This window comes from Diuraphis noxia, unplaced genomic scaffold, assembly GCF_037042655.1.
Source record: "Diuraphis noxia isolate RWA-SAM2 unplaced genomic scaffold, SU_Dnox_SAM2 contig0002, whole genome shotgun sequence".
NCBI lineage: Eukaryota > Metazoa > Arthropoda > Insecta > Hemiptera > Aphididae > Diuraphis > Diuraphis noxia.
Genome location: NW_028301712.1, coordinates 48,473,988 through 48,493,671, shown reverse-complemented (window position 1 = coordinate 48,493,671; position 19,684 = coordinate 48,473,988). Strand labels below are relative to the sequence as shown.

The window sequence follows — 19,684 nt, the reverse complement described above, 5'->3', positions numbered from 1 at the left end:
TGTATTAATTAAAAAATGGCATTGCTGACGACATAATGATTAAGCAGTTCTGGCAGTGTTGTCAACACACAAAAATAGTATTTGTCATATAAATGTAATATATATTCTCATATATCATCCCTATCCTCATGAAATATCTTGATACTAACATAAAGATAACGTCAGGGATGGCATCAAAAGGAGGCCACAGCCCTCCTCGAAATCACAAGAACAGTTTCATTAAAACCTGCTTATTATCAAATATTTTTTACTATCTCTTATTAGTTATTAGTAAATAGTATGTGCAGTGCGACAAGGCTCAATATTTTATTATATAAATAGTTTATAAAATACCTACTTGGCGTAGAAGTGTAGGAGCAAACATTTCCCAACTTATATTTAAGTCACATAGTTATAGAAAATAAGAACAAATTAATTATTTATAAAAAAACAATATTCATATGACTATATGCTTTGTAAAATGTTATAAATTATTATACCTATGCAGATGTAGAGGAAAGAAGTTTCAAGTCCCCATGATTAATTCTTTTTGTATTACCACAAAATACGTAAGTTTTTTTTTACTTTGTCATAGTAGGTATACTGTCACCAATAATTTATTTCAGTTGGCAGTTGTAAGAATGAGACCCCTATAAGCATGTCAAGTGACAAGTAGAACTTGTAATAGTTAAAGTTTTAGATTTCTGAGAATGCGACGAAATAGTAGGTAGGTACCATGGTATAACCAGGAGTATTCCCATAGGATATAGTACATGTATGTCGTATACTCTCAAGATTTTTTTTCAATATTATGGGTATACTGCGTATGATCTCTATCATAATCGATATTATACCATTATTATATACAATATTTATAAAGATTGACGAAATATAATTATAATATAAAGACGATGATGTATAAAATATTTGGTTTAACATTTTTTTGATATTATTGACATGCTCTTTACTCCTATAAAACCATGAGAAAAATATTTATATTATATTAAATATTTATATTTGATGATATAGTACACTCTCAAAAAAATTAATGGGAACACCTCTGGCATTGATTAAATATACATATATTTAATCAATGTCTCTGGGTATAGCTATGTCATCAGTGTGGATTGGGGTAAAAGTCTAAAATCTCTAAGACCTTGGATGTATTTATAATTACTTACATAATAATATACCTATAAAAGTATAATTCTATGACAGTAGCCTATTTAATATATTCTGTTCGGGTAAATGAATAATTTCATGAAAATCGGTATTAGATACCTATAGCTAGGTACATCCAGTTCAGAGCGTCAAAGATACCTAATTATCGTTTAGCATTCGTAACCGCTTAAACAGAAGTTTCAAGAGAAGAATATCAATATTTTTGTAGGTTTTTTTTTTATATTCTTTTTTTTGAATGGTCTAATATATTCATATAAATACTAACAAGTATTTAAAATACCAAAGCGCGTAATGCATAAAATACACGAAGCAACTACCTTTACAGCAGCTCGATGGTTATCGAGTTATTTTTTATTCATATGTACCTACACCGCAGCCCACTCGTAGATAATCATTTTTGTAAATAGTACTATAAACAGTACACCCTTATGCGGCATAAATTATGCCAAGTAAAATTAAATTATTATTATTTATCTTTTACGCGTATATTTTATTTTAAACAGAAAGTTTTCAGATTACTTCCTACCACAAAAAAAAAAAAAAAAAAAATGCTCAAAATAGGTAGGTAAAAATTCGCATACCTACTCATGAAATATTGAAGATTTTACTACCTAGGTACTTATAAGGTTGTGGACTATTTTGTACGGTTCAGTTTGATATACGACAACCATTTATTTTTTATTTTTATTTACTTATAACTTATTACCGATGACTGACGCATCAAAAATAGTTAAAGCCTGCCAATAAATAAATTAGTGGAATATATCTGTATACCACTTTTACAATAGTGATTTTCGCATCAGTGCTCTCACGAGGGCAGGGAAAACGGGGCATACGCCCAGGGCCTCGTGTATATAAAATAATATAAGATATCGTGTAAATAAAATATTTCCAAACATTTTAGAATATAATCCAGGGCCTGGAATTCTAATGATGCTCAGGATCTCGCTAAAACCTGGGAATGACACTGTTTTGCATTGATAAATAATCAATGATCATTATTAAACATTAACATTTAAATTAAATATTTTTAAAATAAAAATAATTATCGAATTGGCGATGGAGGATGGTGGATTGAACGAGCACAAACTACCTGGACAACCATATCGCATCAATCGATCAAACACGATAGTCACCTTTAGCGTGAACATGCATTATGCATTGAAACTGACAATAGACAAATATTATTATAAGTCTGCTTATTGAATTACATTTACAAAGTTAAGTACCTGCAGGATTAATATCTATCGGAAATAAATTAATGAAATTTAAAATATTCATGAATAGCTTAAAATAAGATAATATATAATTTATCTACCCAATACAATTAATTTATTGTATTAAATGTAGGTAATTGTTAATTTCGTATTCGGAGAAAATGTTTGACATGGAATTTTACAAACTAGCTGGCGTATATGCATATAGGTAGGTATGCTTCTAAGATTTAAACACCTTAATAAATAATCAATTAAATAAATTTAAAAAAACTGATTAAAATAATACCTAGGTATAGGTACCTACTTTTATAAGTATATTATTAAACGTACCTAATTTAAATTTAAAAATCTTAAAATTATAAATTATTTCTATATAATATTATCACATTTCATTACATCAATGAACAAATTGTATTTACGGACATCGTTGATATAAAAGTTATATTAAAAATTAAAATAATATATATATCTGTGGATTTATCTAATTGACTATACTCGTACCTAGCTAATATTATAATCTATGGCAATTGCCAAAATCGTTGCGAAAGACATAGTCGATTAAAGATTCTAACATTTCAATTAGCTAGCAAAACAGACATGAACGAAAAACATACTACGCATTCCGTAAATTTTTTTTTTTCATAAATCACATTAGTTTCAGACTTATTCAATATAGTATATCTAAAGCGTTTCCACGTTAGCGTCGGAGTGCATACCTACACGTTACGAACTCCGCCGAAACCTGAAAGAATCGATAATAAAGGTAAATTTGTTTTCATACCTACTCTTTTATGGCTTAAATTTATAAAATAAATGCAGATACATGTCTGTACACTTTTACAATAGTGATTTTCTTATTGAAAAATAATTAATGATTATCATCATTGAGCATTCATATTTTGATTTAATTTTAAATTCAATATTTTTAAAATTTTCCTTGTATTATAATAATTATAAGCCTTTAAAGAATAAAAATATTCAAAATACTAAATAATTACTAAAATAACTAGTAGGTATATTATACCTTTATGTTAACTCTGAAAATCAGAAATTACATTTACTTAAATTTACATGTTTATTTGATACACATTTTGATAGTTATAAAAAATATGCGTGTGATTCTAATATTTAAAGTTATAAATTATTTTGGTTATTATTATATCACATTTCATTACTTCAATGAACAAAACGAACCTCTTTGTTATAAAAGTTGTATTATAAACACACATGTAGGTACCTATATATTTAGATATGCAAAATGTATAATTTTTGAAAATGCATAAATGGGGGGTAAGCTGTTCCGTCTACACCCGTATATATTGTATATAATAGCTAAACATGCATAGGTTATAAAATATAGTTGGACTTTTTGTTGAAATTTCAGGGTTGGTATTCGTCAGCGAAAATTTTCTAACTGAATATCATATTTAGCTTTGTAGACTGTGATAAATGTGTCAAAAGTGTTTCGAAGATGAAGTTTTATAGTAGATATTGATTCAGATATGAGGTATGTAATTTTCTATTTTTCGGTAGGCTAATTTTTATATTGTTAATTGATCAAAGAATACATTGACCGCAATCTTTAAATCGATTGTTTTGTAACCACTAGTATAACATTATTCCGGTTATCAATTAAATCATGATAAAAATTAGGAAATTTGACAAGTAAAATATTTTAATATTTTTTTTTTTTTAATTATCTCCTCAATGATATTTAAATATTTTCACCAATAAACAGGTACGATGACCTGTGGGTACTATAGTGATTGTAAGTCAGAGGTGGGCATAGAGGGATAGGGAGTGTGAGGGGGAAAGACAGAAAACAGAGGGTAAGAGAGTGGGATTGAGAGAGACCTGTAGATTGAGGGAAAGGGTGTGAGAGGGATATGGTGGGAGAGAGAGACTGTGAGAGAGTGAATTAGAATGGATATGGTGAGTGATAGAGAGTGGTGATGAATAGAGAGTGAGAGGGTTAGGTTTGGTTTGGTAGGTGAAGCGGGAATAGTTAGGTAGTTGAAGGGGGGAATAAATAGGTAGGATAGTTATGTCAACGATGCCGGATATGTAGGAAAGGATCTTAAATTGCAAAGGTCAATCGACCCTTTAGCTGAAACTACCAGGTTAGGTAAGGTTACCTTTGACTTATTGGATAGAATAAAAAGAGAAGGTTAGTTAGACCGGTTAAGAGGATGTCAGCGCAACTTTTTCTCTCTGACTCACGTGCAATATAGCAAATATTTCATTCCCTATAATAATAATCTTAGTAACTCCTAATATTAGAGTGAAATGAATGGTTAGATTATTATCTAGAGCATATCATAAGCTTTTCATTATAGGAACTTTAATTAGTACGCGAGTTATGAGTATTTTAAAATAGGTATTCATAACTCGCTTCAAAATTTAGCCTAAGAAATGCTCTAGATAATAATCATAGGTGCCTTTAAATTTTAAAGGAGATTTCACTATAATTTTAGAAATTATTATAATTATAATATAGTGAACGTAACATTTTCTATGTGATGCATGGGTCAGAAAAAAAAAAACAGAAATTCACTGACAATTTGTTCAGATTAAAGAAAAACAACTTTTGAATGTGGTTAAGAATTATAAGAATTAAGTTACAAAATTGAAAGCAAAATCCATTACTAGTTTTTTTTTAATCAATCCAAATCTCAAATACTGAAAACAAATAAGATCTGGTGATAGGTGATTTTTGTGAGACTAACAATCACTTTTAAACGTATAATTTTAGTCGACTATTTAAAACTATACTAGTTTTATTCGTTTACTTTTTTGACTAGTATAATTGACTTTTTGAATTTAAGATTTTATAAAAATTTAAGAAAAATTATAGTTATGACGTAGGTATTTATTAATTTATTATCTATTTAATATTTTAAGTGACATACGTATTGTAATTATTATCTAAATAAACAACAAGAAATAATTGAACTTGATGAAAAATAGACCTAATAAAAGTACTAATTATCTCATAATATAATAGATTATATTATGGTTTCTATATGTTAATTAAGTAAATTTGGGCACTGGTGTGGTTAGGTCGGCCGAAGTCTCTTATTATTTGTTCAGAGATCAACGCATCGACCGGCGTCGCTAGCTCCCGGATGGGCGATCACCTGGGTTCTTAGTGACGAATCCTCGTCCTATTTACATGTGTTTCAAACCAAACAGTAAAACCCGTTTATGTAGTTGATGCTTTGAAAGTGTTGCCTCTGGTCTGGTACCTATATGCACAGAATAGTCGTATTCTGATGTGAGAATACCACCAATAACCTTTCTAATTCAAATATAGTAGATGGTTATCCAAAAAGTGTAATTTGGGATTGGTGTGGCGCGGTGGTTGGCCGTAGTATTTAACGTTGTCAAGCATCGCCTGGCGTCACTAGCTCCTGGATGGGCGATCACCTGGGTTCTTAGTGACGAATCCTTTCCCCGCATGGCGCATACACACGTGTTTCTAAACAACCCGAAACTACCTACAAAATACTATTGGCCATAGTTGCCAATGTAAATGTTAAACAAAAGTGAAATATCTAATAATAATAAAAACACGAATCCAATAATTGTACTTTGTTTAAGTCTATAAAATATTTTAGTTCATAGTAAAACTTTTCAAAAATAATAATCAACAATAAATATGTAATTTGAGATATTTTAGATGATTGAATTTCTCTGCCTACTGCCACTTAATCTTTATCATTAATTGCATTAATATGCCATAAAAAATACAGACATTGTGACATAAAGATTACCTATCACACAGAAAAATGTTATGCTTAATAATAAATAATACATTTTATGGTAGAAAAAATTGTGTATAAAATTTATCTCAGATTATTTCACTTGAAAATATTCAAAATCGTCATAATTCAACTTCTGGTTGTTACTGGTTACAATATAAAAATACAATGGCATTATCGTGATGGCACATGACATTTTTGGAGCCGAAAAAGAATAATAACAATAATTTTAGTGTTGGAAGGGGACAGAATTTGAATATAATAATCCATTTACATACTTATATTTAAAAGTTGTTTTGATTTAATGAGGACGTCTAAAAATTTTAGGAGGCCCAATATCTTAATATGAAAAAAAAGGCGTACCAAGCCATAGGGTTTGGCCAACTAGTATTGTCTAAGAAGTAGGTACTCCTAAGAGGTCAACAATCATGAGATAATCTTAATAAGCAAACAATTTAATCGGAAAACAACTCAGGATCTTTTTATTCAAAGTGTCTTTGTTAATCATCCGTTTGTCACACGATACCCGAATACTATTTATTGTTCTAACACCACTCAAATTGATGCTTATCAAACCCAGTGACGTAGTCAGCCTTTCCGAGGAATATTGAGTGTATAGTACTGTATACACTTTTCCCCTCTCCAAATCCTAACCCTGGCTACGGCACTGCCTTCCCCGCGTGACAAGCAGATAGTTAGGTATAAGTCATCAGAAGGTTAGGTTAGGTACCTATATAGACTATGGTGAGTTGAAGCACAGGTGATGATAGATGAATATCATCACTGGTCATAACCTTTGCAATGATCTTTTCCTACTAACATTCAAGGTATACGACATTGTAAACATAACAATGAAAGAAAATATTTAAAAATTGCTGAGGAAATGTAAATTTTTTTTTAAAACTAATATTTTAAATTAAATTATTATTATTTTTAAATTATACATTTTTTTAAATTAAAATAAATATTACCATAATTTTTAACATGGTTTTAAAGCCACATAATTTTTGTTATACTGATATTTTCATCACCAACTATTTTCAATCATAATAAATAACGAGTTCTATGATTATGTTATATTTATAAATTTTAATCTACACAATACTATTTGGTTTGTAATTTCAAGTTGATTGCAGTCCATGGCATCAAGCCTTATTTCCTCTTTATAATAATTTTTGCATTTTTTGTATGCAACGTTCTATAACGTTTCCATCCTATTTTAATTAATTAAATTCCAGTTTGATTATTTACAATCTTTAATTACAATAATTAATTTTGGTATATGCATTTCGAAAATATGGATTGCAGTCTTTAGTGTGTAATTTTGTTGTAAAAACGTTAAAATAATCTTTATAGTTTATATCATTACCTTGTGATTACTTACTGCAGACTTCAATGTGTTTCCCATATTGTATAATTTTTTATAAATTTTTTTTTTTTGTTTCTTGAAATTATTTGCCTGCGGGCGTTAAACCTCCCTTTCTCATTTTTTTTTTTTATCAATTAAACTAGTTTATTTTTGTGTACACAAATTTTTAATTTTAATATTAATAATTCCACCATGATTTAATTATTCCTGATAGTTCTTTGTCATTGTCTTTAATTAATATGAGATTACATACTAAAGTCTTCGATGTGTGCTTACCGTATAATTTTTTTCTAAATTTTTTTTTTTGTTTCTTAAAATACTTTTGCCTGCGGGCGCTAAACCTCCCCTTCTCAATTTTTTTTAAAATTAATTAAACTCAAGTTTATTGTATAAGTCTAGTTTATTTATCTATTATTGTTATTATAAATCCATGTATTATAATCCATGTACCCTATAATTAATAACCCCATCATGATTTAATTATTCCTGATAGTTCTTTAAGTTGAATTAATTTAAGATTACTTACTGCAGTCTGTTGTGTGTATTCCTATACAGTATAATTTTTCTCAATTTTTTTTTTCCCGAAATACTTTTGCCTGCGGGCGCCAATACCATTTTCCAATTTTTTTATTTTATAATAAAACTGTTGTTGATTTTTGTGTACACAATTTTAAACTTCCATATGCAGGGCCTCTAAAATATAATTCTATCATGATTTTTATATTTTTAATAGTTATTTGCATTTAATTATTTTGAGACTACGTACTGCAGTCTACTGTGTGTATTCCTATATTGTAAAATTTTTCTAAATTTTTGTTTTGTTTCTCGAAACACTTTTGCGTTTTGTCTGCGGGCGCCATTATCCTCTTCCAATTTTTTTTTTTTTTATAATTAAACTGTTGTTTATTTTTGTGTACACAATATTAAACTTTGATAACCTTTCAATAATTTTTACAAAATGGACTGAATATTTCTTACTGCAGTCTGGTGTGTGTATTCCTATAGGTATTACTGTATAATTTTTCTCAATTTTTTTTCCCCGAAATACTTTTGCCTACGGGCGCCAATACCATCTTCCAATTTTTTTTTTATAATAAAACTGTTGTTGATTTTTGTGTACACAATTTTAAACTTCTATATCCAGGGCCTCTAAAATATCATTCTATCATCATGATTTTTATATTTTTAATAATTATTTGCATTTAATTATATTGAGATTACGTACAGACAAGTAAGAAATATTCAGTCCATGTTGTAAAAATTATTGAAAGGATATCAAAGTTTAATATTGTTTACACAAAAATAAACAACAGTTTAATTATAAAAAAAAATATTGGAAGAGGATATTGGCGCCCGCAGGCAAAAATATTTCGAGAAACAAAAAAAAAATTTAGAAAAATTATACAGTATGATGTGTGTATTACTATGCTGTATATTTTTTCTAAGTTGTTTTTTTTTTACCTCTTAAAAATACTATTTAAATATTATATGTTGTAGGTATCTATATAATATGTTTTAACCATGGTCATTAATTCATAATTAGTTTCTAATCTTATTCTTAGGTTTTGGATACTGATGAATGTTAGGATTCACAGACCACTTCGCTGAAGTTGATAATATTTGTGCTCATTCATCTGTTGTAAATATAAATCTAAATAGACACTTAGTACTTAGTAATGTAATAGTTTAATACCTATATACTATATAGCATTAAAGTAGAATATTTTATATTATATAATTTTACATATTTAATCAACTTAAATATTATGCATTGTTTACAATTAATAAGTAATGAAAAATAACAATAAAAACACTATTAATATGCACTATCTATTCATAAGTCTAATTTTAAACATAAAGGTATAAATCACGAACGTTATCGGTTCGATTGCAATGCGTGATTTAATCGTACAATATGCACTGCGGTACCTGCATTATGACATCGAATTTATATCGTTTAAATATATTTTTTTTTATAAAGCGTATAGTATAATAATTGGAATTAATAATTTTTAGCTGATAATAAGCATGGTAGCGATATGGAATGTCGTCGAATCGTCATTATCGTTGGAGTTTCACGACCGCCCCCGTCCGCGTCAGCTTCATGCCTTCATCGCTGATGAAAGCTTCGAATCCGTGCGTCATGCGGATCCAGGGCCGCCACCATAGTTGATCGTACGATTGTGGTGACAATATTATCGAAGAGTACAACAACAACAGCAACATAACTGCCGTGACCACAATAAACAGCACGACACACCTCATCGACGAATTAGAACAGCTGCGGACAGGCAACTTTCAGCTCCGGTTCCGCGTTTACAACGCTGAGCGACGACGCGTAGACAGGCTGTCAGTAGCCAAACTCGCGCAGGACTAGAAGAAGCGCAGCAACATATCCGATACCGACAGTGACGACACTAACGCTAATTGCGGCCACACCGGTAGCGGAACCGACCACAAAAACGGGTCTGCCAAGGCATTGCCGACAACCGAAGTGGCCATGTGCACTACCCACGACTTGCAATAGCCGTCAACCGACGATTGCTGACACTACTATAGCAGCCACATCGCCGGCCAAAGCGGTTTCCGTGACAAACGTGCGGTGATGGCAGCGAATGCGAAATCACATTGAAAAATACGCCGCAGACGACACATTGTTTGTTATTGTTTTTAATATAATGATTCTTAAACATTTTTTTTTTTTTGTCATACAGATCAAAGATAAGACAAACCAAAACGACGATGACAACCACTACGAATTTCAAGATGCATCTGCGACCGACTCCGAGATATCGTGGTTACTGTATCCGCGGGCCGCGTTCGGCGACGAAATAGAACGTTCAGCGTTCTCCTGTTGTCCACCACCTGCACTACAACAATCGCCACCTTCCACACCACTCGAGACTACACGTGTAGATGAAGAGGGTGCAGGTTCTGAGGTTTTACGTCTGCGAGGACGATGCAGACGGATGGAGCTGTCTCTATACAATAGTTGGTCAACACGGAGATGTGTGCGTGTGGAACCGGCAGATTGAGAATCTTGAGTAGATAATGGTACTTAACGCAGAGAGAAAGGAGACCGGCCAAGTATCATCTGCAGCAGAAAATCCAATCGAAAGACGTGGCATTATCTACATCGAAGGAGGTGAGATTTGGAATCTTGGTGATTTGGTCCGTCGCGGGGACGCCTTAAAGGGGCTAGGTAAATTGAGTCCGAGATAAGTTTGGTACATTTTGAAAGCGGTAAATTGAGTCCCGTGGAAAAATAGGTAGTAGGTAAGTTGAGTCCCGGAAAAAATAAGGCAGTAGGTAATTTGAGTCCCAAGGAAAAACGATTTATTGCATTTAAAATTGTATAGCGCATATTTTTAAATTTTAAATGCATATAAATCGTTTTTCCCTGGGACTCAAATTACCTACTACTTTATTTTTTCTGGGACTTAACTTACCTACTACCTATTTTTCCCCGGGACTCAATTTACCGAGTTAGGGTCATTTGGGACTCAATTTACCAACCCCGGCCTTAAGCACCGTAAAAACTGAAAAACACCAGCAACACTGCCTGTACGAAATCGAAAACTGCAGCAGCAGTGTCATCCCCGGTAAACGTGGGCACCACCACATCATCGCCACCAGTGTTTCCGGACTATTCGGAAGCTAAGTTTTTTTAACTGTAACGATAAGAAGATGACCACAACTGTCGAGAATATTCCGCAGAGTCCAAATACATTTCGTCGTCAGAAGAAGAGACCGTAGATTTGAACGACTGCAGGAGTGACGAAGAGCAGGTGCGGTTAGCAGCTTGTTGACGAGTACGCGGAGATGTCACTGTCGATAGCATCATCGGCAACCACAACAGCCAATCAAGAGTGTTGGTGATTCGGTGAAGATTACTACCATAAATTATACCTAGTCTATAATGTCCTCGTCAGTTAAATGTGGCGATAATAATGAACTGCAGCTATATCCGCAAACTGAAAGCGAAACGACGCAAAAACAGTCGACTGTATGACATGTTACTGAAACTGCGACACGAAACGCGACCGGATGACCGGCTAAATTGCGACGGTGGGTTTAAGATTTCGTCTTTAGACTTCTCAGAATCGGATCCAAGTGGTTCACCCGAATCGTACCTGCAGCAGGCTGCCGAGTGGTCTGCGATCGCGTCGCCGACCTATTGCCGCCAATCCTGTTCGATTTTGGAAGATGATGATGACAACGACGGTGGTGATGAAAGCCATCACCCGCGGTTCCGACTGGACTGTATGGTACAATAATAATAAAAACGACAGCTGCGTGTACGAACAGCGTGAACTTCACGGAAAAAAAAAACTTGGTTGTATAACAAAACAGTATTGTAAATTGTTTTATGGTTGTTGCAGCCAAAATATACTTATATATTTATTAAGGCTTCGACATCAAAGGTAAAATTAATTATTTCTATATAAAACAGGAATAATTCTTAAGTTATTGCTTATAATTTATATCAATTAAGCTATGAAGTATGAATTATTTTATTACTTAATTTTTTTATTAATGTAGGTACCTATTTATTATTCAATAATAATTACCTATTATATATATTTATAATTATTAATTAATAAGTTACTATTTATATTATACCTATATTGTAAACTACATGATTAATAAAAAAATCTTTAAATAAAATAAAATATGCATATAATATATTTTTTGTGTTTTATTTTACTTATTTATTCTACCATTTTCCTGATCATAAACACGGTGCAAATTAAAAAACGGTAATAATAAATCAACTACCTACAGTACCTATGTATAATACAATAAATTGTAATTAGTACAAAATTATAATATGTATTCTGAGTACAATGAAGATTGTTTCCGTAGCACAACACATTGTAAAGGTTATATTTATTACTGGTGGAACAACCAAAATGTATATTGAATTTATCAATATATTAATGCTATTGTTAACGCAATTGCAAAAATTACTATTAATCAGAGTATCTTTTACTAAAAAGCTGCAGTGTTTGGATTACCAAACGATCTGTTAAAATCTAAAACCGACTGTTGTAATAGTTCCACAATGTTTGGCAACTTTTATCAAATATAATTTCTTACCAATTACAAAAGCTTCTATTACCACTATCAAAACCAGTTTACATAAAATACATTGTTAAGGTTGCAGAACGTTTTGCTGTCACGAGCGCAACCAAATATTCTGGTTATAGCAGCAATATTCTGGCTGTATACACAAGTTAGTTTTTTCCGTGATTGACGGCGGTAACGACCACGTAGCTGCAGTAGTTCATCATGTCGTCGGACAAAACCGTCTGCAGCATGTACCTCATCGATCTGTTACACGTGACGCTCCGCGAGGCGTATAGAACGGCTCCGCCGGGCTTTCGTGTCGCTGTCGCAGTATCGGACGGAAAATGCTTCTGCCACAGCGTCGGTCCGTGGTGGGAAGGTGATTTCGTCACCGATGGCGCACAATCACTGCGCCCGAATGAAGGACGACGACAGCGGTGATAGGTAGCACTATCCCTCGGCCCTCGTTATACCTTTACATTATATTTTAAATACAGCTGTTTAATTGTTTTGCCGAACGACCCTGCAGCTTGCAACACGGCAAACGCGGTTATCGGATGTCAATAGTTTCACTTTTGCAGGCTGTTTATTCAGTTATTGTCAGTCATTGTTTCTTATACTTACATGTTTATGAAAAAAAAAACTTTATTCCAAATAAGATCAGCCTTAGGTGGCCGAGTTGTAAGCACGGGCGTGACAGAACAACACGGCTGGATATACAGATAGTTGGCTAGATTGAATGATACGCCGATGATGTTGCCTGACCGCCGTCGGACGAAAACTCGTCGTCGCCAAATGACGATCTTTTTTGGAATAGAATATATAATATGTTTGTATGTTTATTTTTTTTGTTATACATTACATTACAGCACTTTTAAATTTTTATGCGCCAAACAACTATTATTATTATTGTATATTATTAAATTTTTCAATATATATTGCAATATGGTATTATTATAATATTTAATATATTTTAGTATAAAAATTATAATTACAATATAAAATTGGTACCTATTTAAATAATTTACCTGTAAAAGTGTATAAATTTTCCAAAAGGCTTATCTCATCGCGTTTGTACCATAACTATAATGAATAATGAGTTCTGTCTGACATTGTACCGGAATTTTATAATATCCTGCAGTGCGGCGACAATGGAGGGCAGCGTCGTAGATACGATTTTACTCTGGGGTGGGGGGTTTAAAATATATTTATGGTACAAATTACAAGTTATTAGTTAAAATAAATTTCATTTTTATTTTGTTTCAAATTGGTATTAGATATAATAATAATTTTTTTCGTCCAACACTTTCTTTGCATCTACTGATATTTGACGATGAACGGACAGCATTGCCAATCCATTTAATCTTTTCTGAAAATTTAAAATATCATTATTATGTCCTGCATCAACAAGTTCAAAATAAAATTAATTACACACATTATAATATTATATAGCATCTGAATACAGTTGACTAATGCATTCAAGTTCGACGTGACCAGCATATTTTCAGTCATCTGCAGGTCTATCATTGAATTTTCTGTTCGGTGTTCTCTGTTCTGAGTGCTGTACATGAAATGACAAAATCGGAAATAGTGTTTTTTCCATAGGTTTTTATTAGAAAATTCTGACGACGACAAAAACGCAGCAGTAGACATAATAGGAGTAACGAAAGATCATGATTGAGCAGCTAATGGACGTCTGCACAATGTATACGACTGGCAATAACGCACGTCACCGACAACTATATATAAATATATCATATATACTATTATATACTAATCCATCTTGACGACAAAGATGCAGGCACGCATCAGTGTTCAGTACTTTAGTAGTTTAGTACATAAAAGAGTATTGGGGGGGGGGGGGCGTAAAGAATGAGAGTGTTGTGAAAATGACGTATCTCGGGCTTTTCGCGTTTCAAACGCGCGTTGATAATTTTTATATGAACTCTTTGAAATTGGATCTGGGCAGTGGGCACACTAATACATATTATAAATTGGGACAAAGGATCACAATCTTATATGACTAACGTAGTAACGTGACGATCACGAACTAAGAGTATCTCTTAGTTCGTGGTGACGATGACGACGACTCATGAATTCAGTGATTTGTCGTTCAGTGGACCTGCGGGAAACACGGTGATGACGTTCTGATCAATCACCCGCTCGTCCCGCTACCGTTTTTTGGGATACTGCAAACGAGATGAAATCGTCAACCCCGCACACGCCTCTCTTAATGGTAGGAACATTAGCGACAAACGATTGTCGAACGGTTCGTGTTCCGAGGTAAAGATTACACGCAAAACGAATACACATATGGAACATCCGTAAAACAGATTACAATCGTTGCGGAATAATTACTGGGGACGAACGATGTATGTCACTCATCAGTCATCCACTCGTCAACACTGTGCTACTGTGCGTCCAGACTACCTTCAGTTACGATTACGGCGATTATGACGTGACACGCGTTCGAAATTTAATACCGAACGACAAAACGACACTAATAATATATACTATGTAGCCAATTTTCCGATAAAGTTTTCTAGGTAAAATATCATGATCGATATAAAACTGTAATAACTTCATTTTAAATATTGTGTTTTAGTGTTATACGATCAAATTGCCGATTTAGAACTTTATGAAATACATAATGTGATGACAATGTCGGAACTATATTAACGTGTTTCATTAAGCAAAAGTATCACCGTTGTTTATTCAAATTGATCGAACATCCGAAATACTCTGCAGATGTCAAAATAGACTACTGCTACGATATGTTAATGTTACTGGTTGACGTAAAAATATATATATTTTAATATATTTTAACTGTACGTTGAATTATGTATATACTATATGGTAAATGTAATTATATAATTGTATATATAATATATATTGTACATATATTCAGATGGTTGTAAGACTGATTTATAATCTACTAAACCGTTGAATGTCAGTGGCATTAATAAGTGGACTTACATAAGTCCCTATAACAAAGTTAATTTTTCAATTATAGCCATCCGTTATGCTGACTACCGAGAGAATCATGAATTCATACCAGTTTTATAGCACCAAATCAGGTATAGTCACTATATAGTCAGTATGGGAACCCCTATTTAGAGTGCGACCGACTTGTATTAACTTAATGTGTCAGTACTCTAAAGTCTCAAGTATATCGGGTATACTTTAAAAATAATAATATGATTTCAATGTAAATAAGTATTTACTAACATTAAGTCGGTGGTCAACATTAATTTCAATAAAATATTCAAATATGATTATTGGTTAAAGTGGATAATTGCGGTGTACTTTTTACCTATTACCTATACGTGACGAACGCATGACAATAAACTGAACCAACCGTAATAATGCAATTAGCAAAAAGGTGGTAGTGCCGGTAAAGCAAGATTGAGCGTAGAATATTTTATGTGATGCTGTCACATTTACGTTGCGGAAATTATGCTATTTATTATTTTCAGTTATTATTACACCAATTATTGTTATACAAGACGCGAGCCGTGAGCCGATCCCAACTTTATCAACTTATTTTCATAAGCATAAATATTATTATTATTATTATTATTATTATCAGACAGATCTATATTATTGACAATGCAATCATGTTATTTTTTTGGCATGTTATATTTTGAATTACCTATTGTAATTATTTAAATACATAATTTTGTATAATACAGTTCAAAATTGTAAATTATAACATTATGGAATATTTTATACTCAATCGTGTCTCAGACAAAAAATGTTAGGGACCGTAACTTACCAACACGTTTACGTAGGTAGTACAAGTACAAAAAGTTAACGACAGACGAATTGATTTTCGGTATGCGGTGGGCGACAGAACGCAATAACGTACGATGAACAGCAAGCTAAAATCAATATTGCTCATAAAAATTTACCAACATTAAAAAAAAAATGAACAACGAATACAATGATGTGGTATACGGCAAATTCTGCAGGAAAAACTGAAACAATGGCCAGTCCCTAAAAACTCAAGGTGCTTAGACGATGTTTACCTGTAGTTGAAAATTATGTCGATTAACTAGGCGACAAAAGTGGAATACTAAAAATCGATATGTATGTATAACGACTTTGTCATGGCACACTCTTTGTATGTATTTAAATTTATATATAATATATATAGCCATATAGGTATCACGCCAGGGGTATAACTGTGTTGCTGAATATTATTTCATGGCGAGCTTTAAAAAAAGATATTATATTTTCCGTTATTTGACATCTTAAATTAAATATTTTATCGATATTTTTTTGGCAAATAAATAGTTTAATATTTAATTTAACCATTAAATATACTTTTGAAGTCCGATCGCAAATAATTCCAACTGAAAATTGTGGAACGTGCAAAATTGAAATGCCACCGACTATCAACAAGTGTCGATGTCGTTATACAAATGTTAAAAAATTATTTAAAATTTAAAATTATTATTGTATGAGTGCATTGTCCGTCCTAAATAATGATAGAAATGCTTTGAATGAACGGTGAAACTATGCTCCTTCTAGATCAAAATGTGAGAAAGATATTTCATAACATAAAAAATATTTCCCGTTATTAAACGTCTTAAATTAAATAATTTATCGACTATTTTTTGGCAAAGAAGTAGTTTAACACTTACTTTAACCGTTTATTATACTTTTGAAATCCGATCGCAAATATATCCAACTGAAAATTGTGAAACGAGCAAAATTGAAATGCCATCGACCATCAACAAGTGTCGATGTATGATTTCGTGATACAAAAGTGAAAAAATTTATCTAAAATTTAAAATTATTTTTGTATGAGTGCATTGTCCGTCCTAAACAATGATAGAAATGCTTTGAATGAACGGTCAAATTATGCTCCTTCTAGATTCAAATGTGAGAAATATATTTCATAACATAAAAAATATTTCCCGTTATTAAACGTCTTAAATTAAATAATTTATCAACTATTTTTTGGCAAAGAAGTAGTTTAACACTTACTTTAACCGTTTATTTTACTTTTGAAATCCGATCGCAAATAACTCAAACAAAAATTGTGAATCAGGCAAAATTGAAACGCCACCGACCATCAACAAGTGTCGATGTCGTGATACAAATGTGAAAAAATTATTTAAATTTTAAATTATTTTTGTATGAGTGCATTGTCCGTCCTAAACAATGATAGAGATGCTATGAATGAACGGTCAAATTATGCTCCTTCTAGATTAAAATGTGAGAAATATATTTCATAACATAAAAAATATTTCCCGTTATTAAACGTCTTAAATTAAATAATTTATCAACTATTTTTTGGCAAAGAAGTAGTTTAACACTTACTTTAACCGTTTATTATACTTTTGAAATCCGATCGCCATTATTTCCAACTGAAAATTGTGAAACGCTCAAAATTGAAATGCCACCGACCATCAACAAGTGTCGATGTCGTGATACAAATGTGAAAACATTATTTAAAATTTAAAATTATTTTTGTATGAAAGCATTGTCCGTCCTAAACAATTATAGAAATGCTATGAATGAACGGTGAAACTATGCTCCTTCTAGATTAAAATGTGAGAAATATATTTCATAATGTAAAGAATATTATCCGTTTTTTGACATCTTAAATTAAATATTTTATCGATATTTTTTTGGCAAAAACGTAATTTAATATTTAATTTATCCATTTACTATACTTTTGAAGTCCGATCGCAAATAACTCAAACAAAAATTGTGAATCAGGCAAATTTGAAACGCCACCGACCATCAACAAGTGTCGATGTCGTGATACAAATGTGAAAAAATTATTTAAAATTTAAAATTATTTTTGTATGAAAGCATTGTCCGTCCTAAACAATTATAGAAATGCTATGAATGAACGGTGAAACTATGCTCCTTCTAGATTAAAATGTGAGAAATATACTTCATAATGTAAAGAATATTTTCCGTTATTTGACATCTTAAATTAAATATTTTATCGATATTTTTTTGGCAAAAACGTAATTTAATATTTAATTTAACCATTTACTATACTTTTGAAGTCCGATCGCAAATAATTCCAACTGAAAATTGTGAAACGTGCAAAATTGAAATGCCACCGACCATCAACAAGTGTCGATGTCGCGATACAAATGTGAAAAAATTATTTAAAATTTAAAATTATTTTTGTATGAGTGCATTGTCCGTCCTAAACAATGATAGAAATGCTTTGAATGAACGGTGAAACTATGCTCCTTCTAGATTAAAATGTGAGAAATATATTTCATAACATAAAAAATATTTTCCGTTATTTGACATCTTAAATTAAATATTTTATCGATATTTTTTTGGCAAAAACGTAATTTAATATTTAATTTAACCATTTACTATACTTTTGAAGTCCGATCGCAAATAATTCCAACTGAAAATTGTGAAACGTGCAAAATTGAAATGCCACCGACCATCAACAAGTGTCGATGTCGTGATACAAATGTGAAAAAATTATTTAAAATTTAAAATTATTTTTGTATGAGTGCATTGTCCGTCCTAAACAATGATAGAAATGCTTTGAATGAACGGTGAAACTATGCTCCTTCTAGATTAAAATGTGAGAAATATATTTCATAACATAAAAAATATTTCCCGTTATTAAACGTCTTAAATTAAATATTTTATCGATATTTTTTTGGCAAATAAGTAGTTTAACACTTACTTTAACCGTCTATTATACTTTTGAAGTCCGATCGCAAATAACTCAAACAAAAATTGTGAATCAGGCAAAATTGAAACGCCACCGACCATCAACAAGGGTCGATGTCGTGATACAAACGTGAAAAAATTATTTAAAATTTAAAATTATTTTTGTATGAAAGCATTGTCCGTCCTAAACAATTATAGAAATGCTATGAATGAACGGTAAACTATGCTCCTTCTAGATTAAAATGTGAGAAATATATTTCATAACATAAAAAATATTTCCCGTTATTTATCATCTTAAATTAAATAATTTATCGACTATTTTTTGGAAAATAAGTAGTTTAACACTTACTTTAACCGTCTATTATACTTTTGAAGTCCGATCGCAAATAACTCAAACAAAAATTATGAATCAGGCAAAATTGAAACGCCACCGACCATCA

General features: G+C 31.5%; 1 protein-coding gene, 1 long non-coding RNA gene and 1 pseudogene across 2 annotated transcripts; 2 read left to right on the top strand and 1 right to left on the bottom strand.

The window, feature by feature from the left end:
- Positions 1 to 9,006: 9,006 nt before the first annotated feature.
- On the top strand, positions 9,007 to 10,805 carry LOC107170871 (uncharacterized; annotated as a pseudogene).
- Positions 10,806 to 10,879: 74 nt separating this feature from the next.
- Positions 10,880 to 11,955, top strand: LOC149058593 (uncharacterized). The gene has a single exon (XM_089219809.1). The coding sequence runs from the start codon at positions 11,459 to 11,461 to the stop codon at positions 11,783 to 11,785; it is 327 nt and encodes a 108-aa protein (XP_089075935.1). The 5' UTR covers positions 10,880 to 11,458; the 3' UTR covers positions 11,786 to 11,955.
- A 1,850-nt stretch (positions 11,956 to 13,805) lies between these two features.
- LOC149058592 (uncharacterized) lies at positions 13,806 to 14,251 on the bottom strand. Its single transcript, XR_016190162.1, has 2 exons — positions 14,014 to 14,251; positions 13,806 to 13,947 (listed from the first exon to the last, which is right to left on the bottom strand). It is a non-coding gene; the product is annotated as an uncharacterized LOC149058592 (long non-coding RNA).
- Positions 14,252 to 19,684: the final 5,433 nt, after the last annotated feature.

Excerpts from the sequence above, each read along its gene's own strand:
- LOC149058593 (XM_089219809.1), top strand. The coding sequence starts at position 11,459 with ATGAACTGCAGCTATATCCGCAAACTGAAAGCGAAACGACGCAAAAAC.